At 42.8% G+C, this 15,555-nt stretch overlaps 1 protein-coding gene across 7 annotated transcripts in view; it reads left to right on the top strand.

The window, feature by feature from the left end:
* Positions 1 to 14,889, top strand: part of LOC128108694 (guanylate-binding protein 6-like) — a 73,121-nt gene extending 58,232 nt beyond the window's left edge. For all 7 annotated transcript variants that reach the window (XM_052735598.1, XM_052735597.1, XM_052735604.1 and 4 more), the window contains one exon: positions 14,639 to 14,889. In XM_052735598.1, the coding sequence (XP_052591558.1) occupies positions 14,639 to 14,884 (246 nt within the window). In that variant the 3' untranslated portion in view covers positions 14,885 to 14,889. The remainder of the gene's footprint in view (positions 1 to 14,638) is intronic.
* The last annotated feature ends 666 nt before the right edge of the window (positions 14,890 to 15,555 follow it).

Genomic DNA, 15,555 nt, shown 5'->3' with positions numbered 1-15,555 from the left:
AACTCCTCATGAATCTGTCTTGAACAAATGAGTTGGCTCTCCTGACGTATCATCTGCATTGTTCTCCCATGGCTTTCATTTGTGTCTTTAGCCTTAATCCTTTAAATACATTTCTGGCTTTTTCTCATACTATTCCTGCCTGTGTGGTATAAGACAGCATTCCTCATTTCCAACCAGGCACACACCTTTCTTCTCTGAAGTACTCAAGTCTCATCCTCTCCGGCTTTAGAGGGCCATCGCTGCCAATTACTCTATTTCATGCTGAAGAGTGATTATGCTTTCCTGAACAGCAGTTAAGTGTTTCTTGATCTGTGTGGAGAGCTATGTTGAACTTGTTGGATGCCTGCTGCGTGGGCACCAGTGGTCATGGACGCTGTCAGGGCCATTCTTGGCAGGACTGGTGAAAGTGCTCTCACTAGTGTTGGAGAACTTATTCCAGGAGGATTCCCACAACACTCCTACCTCATGTTTAGGTTCCAAGATGTGAAAGAACTCAGAATTTATAGATGGTTGTCAAGGAAAACTGTAGTCGAACTTCTTTTGGGTCACCAGTTCACAAATAATGACACAGAGACTTATTATTATTATGAAAGCTCAGCTTATAGCTTAGGCTTGTTCCCAACTAGCTCTTATAACTTAAATTCACCTACTTCTATTAATCTACATTTTACCATGTGGCTTTTTACCTTTCTTTCATTCTGTATATCCAACCCCTCCATGTCTCTTTGGCATCTCCTGCCTAGTTATTATCCGTTTAGCTTTTTATTAAACCAACCACAGTGACATATTTTTACACAGTGCAATCAAATATCTTGCCACAGAAAACTATCAGTGGACCAGAGGTTCCAACTGTAGCCCAGTCTGGAGCATCCATAGAAAAGAGTGGATGGAGAGAAGTCTGCTAATGATAGACAAGGTTTTCTCAAGGTGCCGAAAAGCATTTGTTTGTAAAGGTAGCAAGGCTGGGTAGGAGCCTGGGGACAGCTGCAGGCATCCAAGATGAAGAAAATCATGAGTGAGTGTCTGTGTACAGTAAATGATGCCTGGGCTCTGATGGTGACAGTCCTGAGCATGAATGAGGGACTGGCAGACTGTGCCAGAGCTACAGGCTACAAGGTGATTAGTCTTTTCTCTGTGTCAACCTCTTGTGACAGAAAGCGCCCAGAAGATCGAAGACCACAGGATAACTAGTTTCTTCTAATGTGGAACCCATGCATAGAGAAGGAAGCAATGGCAGAGTCTGAAATATCGCTCTTCCCTCCCTGCAGGGGACGATGTCCAATGAAGTCACCATGGAAACCACTCTGTCACCTCTTTGGTATATTTTCTGAGTATCCATGAACCAATTTGTTGCCACCTCCATCACATGCAGACACACAATCATATTAAACTTACAAAAGTGCACTTTAAAGGAGATTTGAATTCAGTCATTTAATAAATATGTCCTTCCTTTGATCATGTGCTGCTGTGCAGGACACTGGGAAGGTGCGGAGGATCACATGGCTACACCATGGCTATAGTTCCTGTGCCCAGAGCCGTAAAACAGATCACAGTAGCAAATGTATACATGAAATTCCTTGAGAGCACCGTGAAAGAATACAGGGTCCACCAACAGTGTAGAAAGAGAGCTACAAGTGGTTTAGTCAGTGGGCCTTCCCTGGGGAAGTAATGATCCAGACACATTTTTACTAAATGCATAGCTATTCAGGAAATGCAGGAAGCAAGCTCCATGTGAGAAAAGAGAATGTAGTTGCCCTGTCCTGCACAGGTCTACGGATTGGACTAACCTGGGCAATGAGGGAATGAAGAAAGGACAAACAGACACACAGTAAAGCTGGGATCAGGTGGGCTGGGCTCCATGATGGAGAAGCTGTAGCACCCAAGAGGATCTGTGTGCTTATTACATATAGTAGAAGAAGGAAGCATGGTTATTACATACAGCTGAACAAGGAGGCGGGGTTATTACATACAGCTGAACGCGAAGGTGGGGTTATTACATACAGATATACAAGGAGGCAGGGTTATTACATACAGCTGAACCCAGATCGGGGTTATTACATACAGCTGAACAAGGAGGGAGGGTTAGGTAATCTAGCTAGGCGCACTCTCTGCAGGGGAGCAGCAGAGTGGTCTCTAATGGTAAACATCCAGGGAGGCTGTGGACAAAGTCATGGCGGACATTTTGGGCACACACAATCAATATTAGCTCTCAGATCAGAGGAAAGCTTTTCTCGTGGGCGAAACTTCGGTCCTTGACATGGCTGGCTCATGCCAACAGCATCCACCCAGTCAGGACTTCACCCTCTCCCCACAGTATGTAGCATTTACATTTTTTCTTTTACATTTATTTGTTTATTGTCCTCCACACATGGAGGACTGAGAAAAACATGTGGGTTCTGGGGATAGAACTTAGGTTGTTGGGCTTGGTGGCACTCACCTTTACCCACCGAGACATTCCACCAGCCCCTATGTGTCACTTTTGTTTGGAGGAGAGTTTGGTGTTTTTGCTGTTGAAAGTTCAAGTGTTGAAGCGGAGATAAAGGAGATGACAGGATGGGCTTGCAGGAGCCAGGCTGAGCAGGATCTTGCAGACATGATAAGGATTTTCTCCTAACCACAATAGGAAACAGCTTTTGTGTAGGAAAATGGTTTAGATTAGTCTGTAAATCTAACTGTACGAAGAATGGATTAGAAATGTCTCAAGGAGTTTTCTGGCTGTGTCATCTGTCCTCTGGATGTCTGTTTTATGAGTCTGAAGTTGTGCCGGCCTTGTGAATCTGTTTGTATCTGTGTCTGTCCCTGTGTGTACCTGTCTGTCTCTGAGTCTGTTGTACAAGCTCTGTGTGTTGTGTGAGTCTGTCCCTAACAAAGGGTTTGCTCTGTCTTTATTGAACAGAATAGAAAGCATCACATGGAGGAAGGAATGGGATACTTCGCAGAAATCTTTAACAGTTTTACAAGGGATTAAGTCACTGCATGCAAATGACCCAGATAACAAACGTCACTATTCATCAACCAATATCCATAGGTGTTTTCAGCCTTTAGGGTAGATTTTAGGAAGCTGCTTTCCACTTCTGTATTTGCTGCTTTCAGCAAATGATTCATAAGCATTGCTCTGGATCAGGGGCGTGGAAGAGTGAGTTAAGATTGCAGCTATGCATTGACTTAGGTTGTACAAGTTGATTACATGGAAAATCCAAGGATACTAAGGTTGGTTGTATACTGTTCTCTTAAAGGCAGTGTACCGGGTAGTTTTATGTCAACCTGACACAAGCTAGAGTCAGTGAAGGAGGGAGCCTCAGCTGAGAAAATGTCTCCAGAAGATTGGGCTGTAGGCAAATCTGTAAGGCATTTTCTTAACTGGTGATTGATGGGGGAGGACCAGCCTACTGTTTGTGGTGCCATTCCTGGGCTGGTGGTCCTGGGTTCTATAAGAAAGTGGGCTGAGTAAGCCATGGGAAACAAGCCATAAACAGCACCCCTCCACAACCTCTGCATCAGCTTCTGCCTCCAGGATCCTGTCCTGTTGGAGTTCCTGTTCTGACTTCCTTCAGTGATAAACAATGATGTGGAAGTGTAAGTCAAACAAACCCTTTCCTCCACATGTTACCTTGGTCATGGTGTGCTGTGGGATGGTCTGTATGTCAAATGTGTTGCTGATTGGTCAATGAATAAATCACTGATTGGCCCGTGGCCAGGCAGGAAGTATAGGCGGGACAAGGAGGAGAATAGAGCTGGAAAATGGAAAGCTGAGAGAGAGAGACACTGCCAGCCGCCATCAGGACAAGGAAGATGTAAAGTACCGGTAAGCCACAAGCCACGTGGCAAGGTATAGATTAATAGAAATGGATTAATTTAAGCTGTAAGAACAGTTAGCAAGAAGCCTGCCACGGCCATACAGTTTAAAACCAATATAAGTCTCTGTGTTTATTTGATCGGGTTTAAGCGGCTTGGGACTGGCAGGTGAGAGAGATTTGTCCTGACTGTGGGCCAGGCAGGAAAACTCTAGCAACAAATGGCGCCCAACGTGGGGCAAGAGTTTCCACCTTTAAACTGAGAAAAAAGATTCTAAAACGGAGCTAAAAACAGTTCCAAATTGTTTCTCTCAAATGAGCGGCAGCTGCCGGTTTGAGCTACTGGCGGGTTGCTGGCGTGCGCGCTCGACCTGCAGTATGGCGGGAATGAGGCCTCTGCAAGTGGCACATTAAGCTACATTGTGGATTTAGCCTTTGCTAGTACAAAACAAAAAAAAGAGGTTTCAGGGCTACACGCTGCTTGGATAAAAGCATAGAGACCCACGATAGCTCCCAGAGCTGGTGGTAAAGTACCACGCCATGTTGGGAAGCTGCGGTGGGCGGAGCCAGCAGCCACAGCTGCTGCAGCTTAAAGCAATAGATTCACAATAAGACAGATTCAGATATAATAGTTTAAAATGTGTGTAAAATATACGTAGGCTTAAAAGAGACAAAAAAAGGTGATATATACAGTATAGAAACAAATACATGGTTTTAAAAAATAAAGTCTTTAAAGAGACAGTAAAATTAATATAAAAAATAAGCCACGTAGAGATGACTATTACACAGAGAGTCTGGATTGTGTTGTCTTTGGGATTCTTAACTACAGAGAGATGTTTGATTGTAAAGGAAGCTGAGTTAAACCAGTACGTATATTTTAAAGATACTTTGACTTCAAAATTTGGATGTAAGGATATGTTGCTTTGAAAAAGAGTCTCTTTTGTTTCCACAGAAAACAAGAGGCTATGGATTTGTTCCAGATTAAGACACATCAGGTTTGACCAGCCAAGACCACCTGAAAGGTCTCCGATGACACCATGGCCCAGATGATCCAACATCCAGAACCGTTTCAAGGCAACTGGCTCAGATGATACAGCCTCACGGACTACTCCATGATCCTAAAATTTTCTTTGTTTCCCCAAAAGATACAGCGCCCCCCTCCAGCAGGAAGTAGTAAGAGAAGCTACGCCCAAATTCCCAAATATACCAAGCTGACTTTAGAGATGTGTAAAGGTTAAAACCTTCCTTTTTAAGAAAAGAAAAGGGGAAGTGCTGTGGGATGGTCTGTATGTCAAATGTGTTGCTGATTGGTCAATGAATAAATCACTGATTGGCCCGTGGCCAGGCAGGAAGTATAGGCGGGACAAGGAGGAGAATAGAGCTGGAAAATGGAAAGCTGAGAGAGAGAGACACTGCCAGCCGCCATCAGGACAAGGAAGATGTAAAGTACCGGTAAGCCACAAGCCACGTGGCAAGGTATAGATTAATAGAAATGGATTAATTTAAGCTGTAAGAACAGTTAGCAAGAAGCCTGCCACGGCCATACAGTTTAAAACCAATATAAGTCTCTGTGTTTATTTGATCGGGTTTAAGCGGCTTGGGACTGGCAGGTGAGAGAGATTTGTCCTGACTGTGGGCCAGGCAGGAAAACTCTAACAACAATGGTGTTTTATCACAGCGAATAGTAACCCCGATGAAGACAGGGAGGTCAAACAGGCTGAGTCCACAGAAGGATGGCAGTCTCAAGTGACCTCCAGGTGTGTTGTTCACTCTGGCTGTGAGGTCCTGCCAAAGTTCCAGTCTCTGAGAATGTAAGAGAGAGTTTCAGAATGTTGCATCAACATAGGTGATGACAGCAGTGAGGATGCTGTTGAGGTGACAATTACAAAAACAGACAACAGCTACTGCTGGCTAAGGGATGCCCACGAGGGGAGTACTTGCAGACTGATCGTAAAGAACACAGTTAATTAGTTACAGGGATTGGAGTGGAAGTTCCTGACAAATGAAAAAATAGGACTATCATGTCTCTAGCTATTCCACTCTTTAGTACAAACCCAAAGAATCATGACCCCACAGAGACACCTTACATCAGAAGCCAGTTTGTAGAACCAGCCTATATATCCTTCAAAAGATAAAAGGCCCTTCCACCTCTCCACCCAGCCAGACTTGCCGCCTCTTCCTCCTCCTCCTCCTCCTCCTCCTCCTCCTCCTCCTCCTCCTCCTCCTCTTCGTCCTCCTCCTCCTCCTTCTCCTCTTCGTCATCCTCCTCCTCCTCCTCCTCTTCATCCTCCTCCTCCTCCTCCTCCTCCTCCTGCTCTTCCTCCTCCTCCTCCTCCTCCTCCTCCTCCTCCTCCTCCTCCTCCTCCTCCAGGGTCTAGCCTGTCCAGGGCCTCAGCAAATGAAGTGGTGTCATCTACATTCAGACTTGGTCTTCTCATCTCAGCTAACTGTAATTCTAACCTTGTCACATGATAGTCCTGCTTTTAATTTTCCAGGAACTTCCAATCTGATTCCCATGGTAACTATTGGTTTACTAACAGTCTACAAGTATTTCTCTGTCTCTGTCTCTGTCTCTGTCTCTCTGTCTCTCTGTCTCTGTCTCTCTCTCTCTTTCTCTCTCTCTCTCTCTCTCTCTCTCTCTCTCTCTCTCTCTTGCTGCCCATTGGTCAATATTAGCTGTTCATTTGTTCTTAATGACAGCCATTCTGACTGGAATCTAAATATTTTGATTTACATTTCCTCAACGGCTAAGAATGTTGGTGTTTTTTTCATGTTTATCACTTTGTAGTTTTTATTTTGAGTACTGTTATGTTCAACTAATTTGACCATTTGTTGATTATTTCAGATGTTTAATATATTGAGGTCTTTATGTATTCTAGATATTAATCCATGATAGTGGTATATGTGACAGATATTTTTCTGCTATTCTGTAGGTGGGTTTTCTCTTTACTAAGTATTCATGTGTTTTAATTTTATGCAGTCCCATCCATCAATCTTACCATTTTTTGCCTGTTGGAGTTCTTTCTTAGTTTGTCTTGCCTATCACTGTATGGTGAAGTGTTCACCTGTGTCTCCCTTTAGCAGTTTCATGGTGTCAGGTCTCACACTAATGTCCTCAATTCATTTTGAAGTGACTTTTGCTTGGAATGAGTGGTAGGGATCTGGATTTCATTCTTCTGTGTGTGGACATCAAGTTTCCCCAGCATCATTTGAATAAGACACATTTTCCCAGTGTATGTTCTTTTGGTACCTGCATTAAAAAATCAGGTGTCCACGGCGGTGTGTATTTACTTCTGTCCTATTTGATTCCCGTGGTGGGCATGAGCACTTTTGTGCCAGGACCACTCTGTTTTGTTAAGATGACTCTACAGAGTAATTTGAAATCTGGTATGACTAGTACACGCTCCTATGTCATCTTTTCTCTTTCTGTGAAGAACGTCATTGGTGGGAACTGCAATTCGTCTGTATCCACCTTTCAGTCAAGTAGAATCATTTTCACGAGTTTGATTTGGCTGTTCCATGAACATGGAAACTCCGTCAAATCTTCTAGTGCCTCCTTTCATCAATGTTTAGTGTTCACCGTAGAGGTCTTTTACTTTGGTGATTAGGTTTATTCCTAGGTACTTTTGGAGATAGTACGTATGAATGGACATTTTTCCTGGTGTTTTCTCAGTGTGCTTGCTATTGTTTTATAGGCAGGCTTCTCCTGTTTGAGTGCTGATATTGTATCCTACTGCTTGCTCAAAGTACTCATCGTGTCTAAGGGTTTTCAGGAGTAGTCCTTAGTGTCTTGTGTATAGACTCATATGGTTTGCAAATAGTGACATTTTGACTTTTTCCCTTCCCTGTTGATTGAATTCTAAATGATGTTATAATGAAAAACCCAGAGCCTGATATAGGGGTAAATGCTGAAAGATCAGACAAAGGAACAAACCACTGCCACCTCTTACCTCTAGGACTCCTCAGCCTAAAAAGCCTCAGCTGATAGGCTTCTAGTTGAATGAGCTTCCTCAGCCAAAAAGGCTTTAGTTCCTGTCTCCTCACACCTTATATACCTTTCTACATTCAGCCATCACTTCCTGGGATTAAAGACATGTGTGCTTCCTAAGCAAAGGCATGAGATCTCAAGTGCTGAGATTAAAGACATGAGATTCCCAAGTACTGGGATTAAAAGTGTGTGCCACCACTGCCTGGTTGTTTCTCTCCTAGACTGAGTCAATCTCATGTAGCTCAGGGTGGCTTTGAACTCACAGTAACCCAGACAGATCTCTACCTCCTGAATGCTAGGATTAAAGGTGTGTGCTACCACTGCCTGGCCTCTATGTTTAATCTAGTGGCTTTTTCTGTTCTCTGATCTTCAGGTAAATTGTATTAGGGCACACAATATATCACTACACTTGTATTTTACTTATTTCTTGTTATAATGGGTCTTTCTTTGGAGCACAAGCTCCTGAGTAATGACAAAAAGACTTTTTATTAATTATGAAAGCTTGGCCTTAGCTTAGGCTTGTTCCCAACTAGCTCTTAAAACTTAAATTAACCAGTTTATATTAATCTATGTTTTGCCACGTGGCTTGTTACCTCTTCTCAGTACCGTATATCGAACTTTCTCTGCATCTGGCTGGTGGATCTCCTGCACCTCAGATTCTTTTTAGAGTTCCTATCTCTGTCCAGAAGTCCCACCTATCCTGTCCTGCCTAGCTATTGGCCATTAAGCTCTTTATTAAACCAATCAAATTGTACCTTAGATGGAAACACATCTTCATACAGTATAGAAAAAGATCTCAACATCTTGTATCTTAGTACTCTGGCTAAGACTTCAATCACTATTTTGAGCAAGAGTGGAGAGAGTAGGCCTCCTTGTTGGATGTCTGATTTTGGTGCATGTGGAGGCCCACAAAGGTTTGCTAGTGAGACCTGAGCTTGCTTTACTCAGCAGGGCTGCTTTAGAGGATTGTTTGACCACGTTCATAGTTACCAGGTGATTGGAAAGGGTCTGCACTCGACTGTGCTAGGGGGAGGTCTTTTGTTCCACCCCTTGGCATTCCTATAGAATTCCTAAAGGCCCTTTAGAAGAGACAGAAGGGGCTGGCAGATATTGATACAGGCCTTCCCAAGGCTATCCCATCTCTCTCTCTCTCTCTCTCTCTCTCTGTCTCTCTCTCTCTCTCCTCTATCTTTCTACCTAATATCTCTTATCCCTCTCTCCTCAAGAGTACCCTGGGGAAAGTGTGGGAGCAGGTCTCCCCACATGTGCAGGTGCTTGTTCCTCTGTGCATGTGTGGAGGTCAATGTTGGCCATCCTCTAGCTTAGCTTTGAGTTTCTTTCTAAACCCAGTCTACCTGAAACAGGTAGACTGGGTAACTGGGGTATAGAACATGCCACCATCCTTGGCTTTTACATGGCTTCTGGGGATCTAATGCAGATAGCCATGCTTTGTGCAGCAAATACTTTACCAACTGAGTCATCTCCCTGGCCACTCAAAATTGCCTTAAAAAGATGAAAATGTGTTGTTGTTTTTAAATTCAGAATTCAAAATTATTTCAGCAGAAAGTTTTGTCTGCATAATGATTCAGCTGAGGCCATTGTTGTTTACTAGTTCATAGCTTAGTTTATTACACAGGCCCACTGTCAGTTCCTTCTGCTGTTTCAAGCCCATCATACAATTCTACCTCAGGAGAAGGTTCCAAAATGTTGCAGTACCTGCTTAGAGTGTCTCTCTCCTTTTCCTGCCCAAGCTTTTCTCCAAGTTCTGTGTGTTTGACCATTTACACAAGTCTAGCCATCACATGGCTGGCATTTAAAGACCTAGGGAATTTCCCAGCTCACGGTAACTGTAGGATATTGGATCAGAACTCTACTTTGTCTTAAAAAGAGGCAATCTTGAGTCTGGCATGGGTCCTCAAACTTGTAATCCCAGCACTTGGGATGTTGAGGCAAGAGGAGTTTGAGGCCAACATGGTTTACATAGTGAGTACCAGGACAGTTTTTGGGCTACAGAGTGAGGCTCTGTCTCCACCAAAAACAACCAACCAACCAACCAACCAACCAACCGGGAGGGAATCTCAGAAGACTTTCTGAGTAAATCTTCAGTCTGTCCATGTTGGGACTGATGTAGAGGCCCCTGATGGTTACAGATCAGTGATTCACCCCCCTGGCTTTCCAATGCCCCTCAGTTTCCATTTCCCTCTTATATCACACACTCGCTTCCTGCCATAGCTTCCCAAATAGTACATACATTCACGTCTCTTTCTTAGACGGAAAATCCAATTGAAGACATATCATGCCATTGGAGTTGAAGGCCTTATCCCTGCTCCATCATTTCCCTTTAAAGAATATTGTGCCCGACATATCTATTAGGAAATATAGAGGTAACGTTACCACTATGTACAGGTGATTTGTTTGTATAAGTAGCTTTTTCCAATTGATTATAACCTCTACTTTGTTATATAATTCATATTTATGATGTTATAAATTGTTCATGATAACATGGATTCCTATAAATTCCATCTTGATCTTAATAAATTCTTCAAGACAGTCATTTTGAGTTGCCACATGATGGCAGTGTGTGCAAGCGCTTTCCTCTGACACACAGGAGGAAACTGCTGTTCCTTAATCCCTGCTTAGAGTGGGCAGGCTGCATCTAGAAAATGCTGGCAGATATCTGCTCAAAGTCTGTGTTTACAAAGTTCACCTTCATCTACCCCACCCAAGCTAGCTGAAGGTCACATGCTACACACAGATGTTAGGCTTCCTCGCTGTTTCAAAGGGTCCTGCAGACCGGGGCAGGTGCCCTGTGTCCAAGTCAGCCTCTTTTGTGTTACAGCTGACCATGTTTCATCAGCATATCTATCTTTCGCTTATCTTAGAGTTCTGAACAGCTGTATGTTATTCAGAGATAGATTATGAGTTGTGTAGACATGGGGGTGGATAGCTCAGGTATCCAGTAAGAACTCACATGGATGAAAACCAAATAGGAAGAAGAAATAGTCTCTCTCTCTCTCTCTCTCTCTCTCTCTCTCTCTCTCTCTCTCTCTCTCTCTAATTCTTCTTTAAGAAAAAAAATATTTTGTACATTATTCTATTGAAATAGAGCTCTGGATTTGAATTACTGGGTAACCTGTAAGATAATAATACCTGGAATAGTGACAACTTTCTACACATTATAGCATCATATAAACAGAAATCAAAGGTCAAAAGGAAAGTGAGTCTGTTTCAAAAATAAAATCTTGTAGGCAGCAGTTACCCCCATTCATTCGCAGTGACACATGGACACTCTAGCCATGGATCTGCAAGGCAGCCTTAAGATGCTGCTTCACCGTTTGCAGGAGGAGGGGAGGACTCACGGAGAAGCAGAGGGACATGAATGCTCTCCTTCCACAGTGTGACGTCCCTGGGCTTTCCCAACCCCACCCACCGTCTTCCTACTGTACACTTAGTTCATGTCTGTACTCCACAGACACACACACTCAACAGCTTTCTCCTCTGGCTAAATGCCTTTGAAACTGGGCCAACTAGCCACATTTCTGCAGAAAGGGCAGAGTCTGTGTAGTGGGGAAACATAAGAATTTAGACAAAAGGGCAACAGTGAGTATTTCTCTCTATTACAGTTAAGGCTATTCATTTTATCTCTACTTCTTTTCTTTTCTCAAATGTGTCTATTGCTGTGTGTCCACGTGCCGGGACACCCATGTGGAGGTGAGAGGACAGCTCTGTGGAGTCAGTTCTCTCCTCCACCTTGGCATGGGTCCACAGATGGAGCAGTGTCACCAGCTCGTCCAGCTGCAGCCTGCAGAGCGCTTCCCCATGAGCTATCTCGCTGACCCTTCTTAGTATTTTCTAGTTGCTTCTTTTAAAAACCGTGTTGAGATGAATGGTTTCTGTTTCAGAAGACGTGTTAAAAACATTACAGCTCTTCGCTAAGGAAGCATGGGAATTTCCAGTGAGAGAAACATGCTTGCATCAGTCCTGGATTGTGGAACTTCCCTTAGGTGGTGCCTCAGGTTTACTGTAGTTTTTTCTGTATCAAGGACACTGGAGAGGGGTTTCAGGGAAAGAGAATGTAAAAGCTCTCCACAGTGGGTCCCTCAGCCATCAGAGTAATTCACTGGCTCTCCCGCCCTCCAGCATCTTGGTTAAGTCAACAGGGCTTGGGAGTACTTTACTTTCAGTTTTATTTTTTCTGCAGCATGTGATTTTTTTCCTGTGTGTGTGTGTGTGTGTGTGTGTGTGTGTGTGTGTGTGTGTGTGTGTCTGTGTGTGTGTGTGGTGGAAGTGGGTCGGCTTATAAAAAGAGGAGCATAGGAAGCCAGAGGTAGGAAAGTGCTTGCAGCTGTGGTATGGGAAGCAGGGATATTTACTTTTTCTTCCTTTCAGGAGCAACTTAGTCTGGAACCTGGACTTGGTTTTCAAAGTGGCGGCTGAGGGAAGGTCAGAGAGGCTGGTTTGTGTTGTCTGGTCTGCAGGGGTCTGTGGCTGGCTTTAGGTCTGTGAAGCTCAGTTTCTTTCCTTTGATAAGTGACAGATGCAAAGTGGCAGCCTGACAGTCCAGGCACCCCTGCTCTGGCAGCTTCAATTCAGACCACAGGCAAGTGCTGTGGGAACAGCCCTGGGAGGGAGCCTGCCTGCCTTAGCTGGGACCACAGACACAGTGTCCCTGGCCAGGCTCACAGGCAACTGCAGTCAGAAGAGCATCTTGTCTGTGTAGGAATCAAATGAGAAAATTCCAGCACAAGGGCTTGGCCAATACCAATTTAAAATAAATTTAGTTTCTATCTCACTAACTTTTCTTAAGCATAAGTAGATAGTCAGAATCCTCTTCGTTGATGTTTAGGGTGTATGAGATTTATAAACCATATAAGATTCTATGCATTTTCATGCTATGATCTTATTCTCGTATATGGGACTAAGTTGCAGAGAACCTGTGATGTCTCCTGTTACCTAAAATCTCAGGATTCTGCACATTCTCTTTCCTTGGCATAATGTCCTCAGGCTCATCCATGTTGCAGTTCAAAGTAGAATTTTATTCCTTTCTCTGGCTGAATAATATTCTATCGTGTGGGCTATCTCACTGTGTTAATCTACACATCTGTAGATGACCTGTTGGTGAGAGATTGGGTCATTTCCATATTTTGGTGTTGTGAATATGGCTGCCATGATCATTGCTGCTCAAAGGTCTGTTCAAGCCCTTATCTGTGTGTTGCATGTAATCACAGCAGAGTTCTCAGATCAAATGTTATTATTCATTAATAAGACACCAAGTCTATTCTCCATGAGGTGTTATAATTCTCTGTTCTTAGCTGCAGTGCACATATATATATATATATATATATATGTTTTTTAAAATGTGGTTCACATTTATTTGTTTTTGTTTTGTGTAGTCATTGTCCTGGTGGGTATGAAGTGACATCTTGTGGTTTTGAGTGTTATTTCCTCAGTGTTTCCTAAAGCCTCTTATAATGCAGACTGCGTTTGAAAGGTTATGAGCAACAAAACCAAGTAGGTCTTAAAGTAACCTCACTCTTGCTTAAACTGCAAACAGGAGCAAAACCAAACAAGCGATTTCAGGTAAATATGTGTGTCAGCCAGAAGCAAGACTCAACCTCAGTGAAGTATAAGAAGCCAGACCACAGGAGATCACGTGACTGTAGACTTTTACACCAGGTCCCAGTCTTCTAAGACAGAACTTGAGTAACTGAAGTCTCTTCATTTTGCTCCCACGTTTTCCTAATAGAGCTGACTGACGAGTCATTGTTAGAATGTAGACACTTTATCTTTCAGTCTGATACTTCCCAGTTTGTATATTGCATCTTTTTCAAATAAATTCTTTAAAATTTTAGCGTTTTCTTTTACAGAGTAATTAACAATATTGAATATTATCTTGTGTGTTTATGGCCATTTGTAAACATTCTTTGGAGAAATGCCTAATCCAGTGTTTTGCCCATTTTGAAATTGAGTTGTCTATGGTGAATTGCAGATGTTCTTTGTTTAAGATAACCTTTTTAAATTTGTTTAATCTTATATCACATATGTAATTTACAGTACTCTTCACCCACTCGGGTTGCCTTTCTATACTCTTTTTATAAATCCTTTTGTGCACAAAAGTCCTTAATTTTACAAAGTGGATTTTATCTATTTATTCACTCATGTTGAGATTTTGGTATCATATTCAAGAAATAATCCCTACTTGAAGTCCAAATTAGGTAAAACAGACACCAGGTTAGCCCCCAGTTAGCCTGTTGCAATTAAGGTCTGCTTTGCTTCCTGCAGACAGGATCTGTGTCTGGTTGGGGGTAGGGCTAGGCAGTGAAAAGTCACGTAAACACACATGTGATTCACACTGTTTATTCACTTGGACATCTTAGTTTTTGTGTAATTCACGGGTGTCTTTCAAAGCTCCTATGCATTTTCAGCCATTTTAAAATCTATTCACAGAGGAAACAAGGGCTTAGAACCCACGGGCCTGCCATTTTGCTGGGTCCTTAAGGTTTTGGAAACTGACTTATGTCATTGACAGTGTACAGCAATCCATAACTAGTAGGTACTTACAGATTGTGGGAGGTCACATGCTAAAGGCATTCATTACAATGCTTAGCATATTGTAAGACCTTAATGAAGGTAACCGCTGTTTGGGTTTTATCACACTGAAGTAAAACTTTATAGATGATGGCAGCCCATGTCTTACCAAAATCTTCTTGAGAACTTTGGAAGAATGATGGAGAAAGAGGAGAACGTCCTCTGTGTCTATTCACAGCCAATAGAAATGTATAAATGTCATCAGTCCTAAGCCAACTATGGCTGGAGTAACACTGAGGTGGAGACTAACTTTGTATTCTTCTTGCAGATTCTTCTAGCTTGGCAAGTGGCTATGGCCAGACCAGAAATGATGGCTCCCATTTGTCTGGTGGAAAACTTCAAGGAGCAGCTGTCTGTGAACCAGAAAGCCATCAAGATCTTGGACACGATTTTGCAGCCAGTGGTAGTCGTGGCTATTGTTGGATTGTATCAAACAGGGAAGTCCTACCTGATGAACTGTCTGGCAGGACAGAATCACGGTGAGAGGCATGCTGGGTACCAGTCAAAGGTTTGACTGTCTTTGTCACATGATCTTAATTCTTATTCCCAGTTAGAACAAAGGAAAACCAAACTCCTGTCAGCAAAGCCATCCTCTCATGCTAATGCACATGACTAATTACTGCTCCACAATAACCAGTTCCTGCATTCTTTCCTTCCATCCCACTAAGGGAAATCTGTCCTAGGAGGCCTGGAGACAGGGCCTCTCTGATGCCCTAAGGATTGGGATCCTGTGTGTCAGTCTCTGGTCTCATACAGCAGGTTTACTTTCTCAATAAAATATTTCCATCAGGATAGAAAGGACTTTGACTACTTACGACTTTAAAAATCATGGGTAGGGCTGGATAGATGGTCTAGTGGTTAAGAGCGCTTGCTGCTCTTAGACAGGATTTGGTTCCCAGAAGCCATGTGGTGACTCAAAATTCTCTCTAACTCCAGTTCTAGAGGATCTGATGCTTTTATTTGGCTCTTATGGGCACCAGGCATGCACAAGGTGCATGTACATACGTGCACGCAAAATCTGATATTCATAAAATGAGATAAATAAATCTTAAAAATTATTTATTAAGAAATAAATAAATCTTGAAAAAGCTTTAAAATAGGACTTTAAATCCTTTTATAGCTGCGTTTTTGTTTCTTTAATAACTTTGAACACAAAAACTATTGTAATAAATTTCTTTTTCTAGT

Source organism: Peromyscus californicus, unplaced genomic scaffold (genome assembly GCF_007827085.1).
Source record: "Peromyscus californicus insignis strain IS unplaced genomic scaffold, ASM782708v3 Scaffold_13__1_contigs__length_99412109, whole genome shotgun sequence".
NCBI lineage: Eukaryota > Metazoa > Chordata > Mammalia > Rodentia > Cricetidae > Peromyscus > Peromyscus californicus.
Note: the sequence above shows the minus strand (reverse complement) of the source record. Positions and strands in the feature narration are given on the sequence as shown.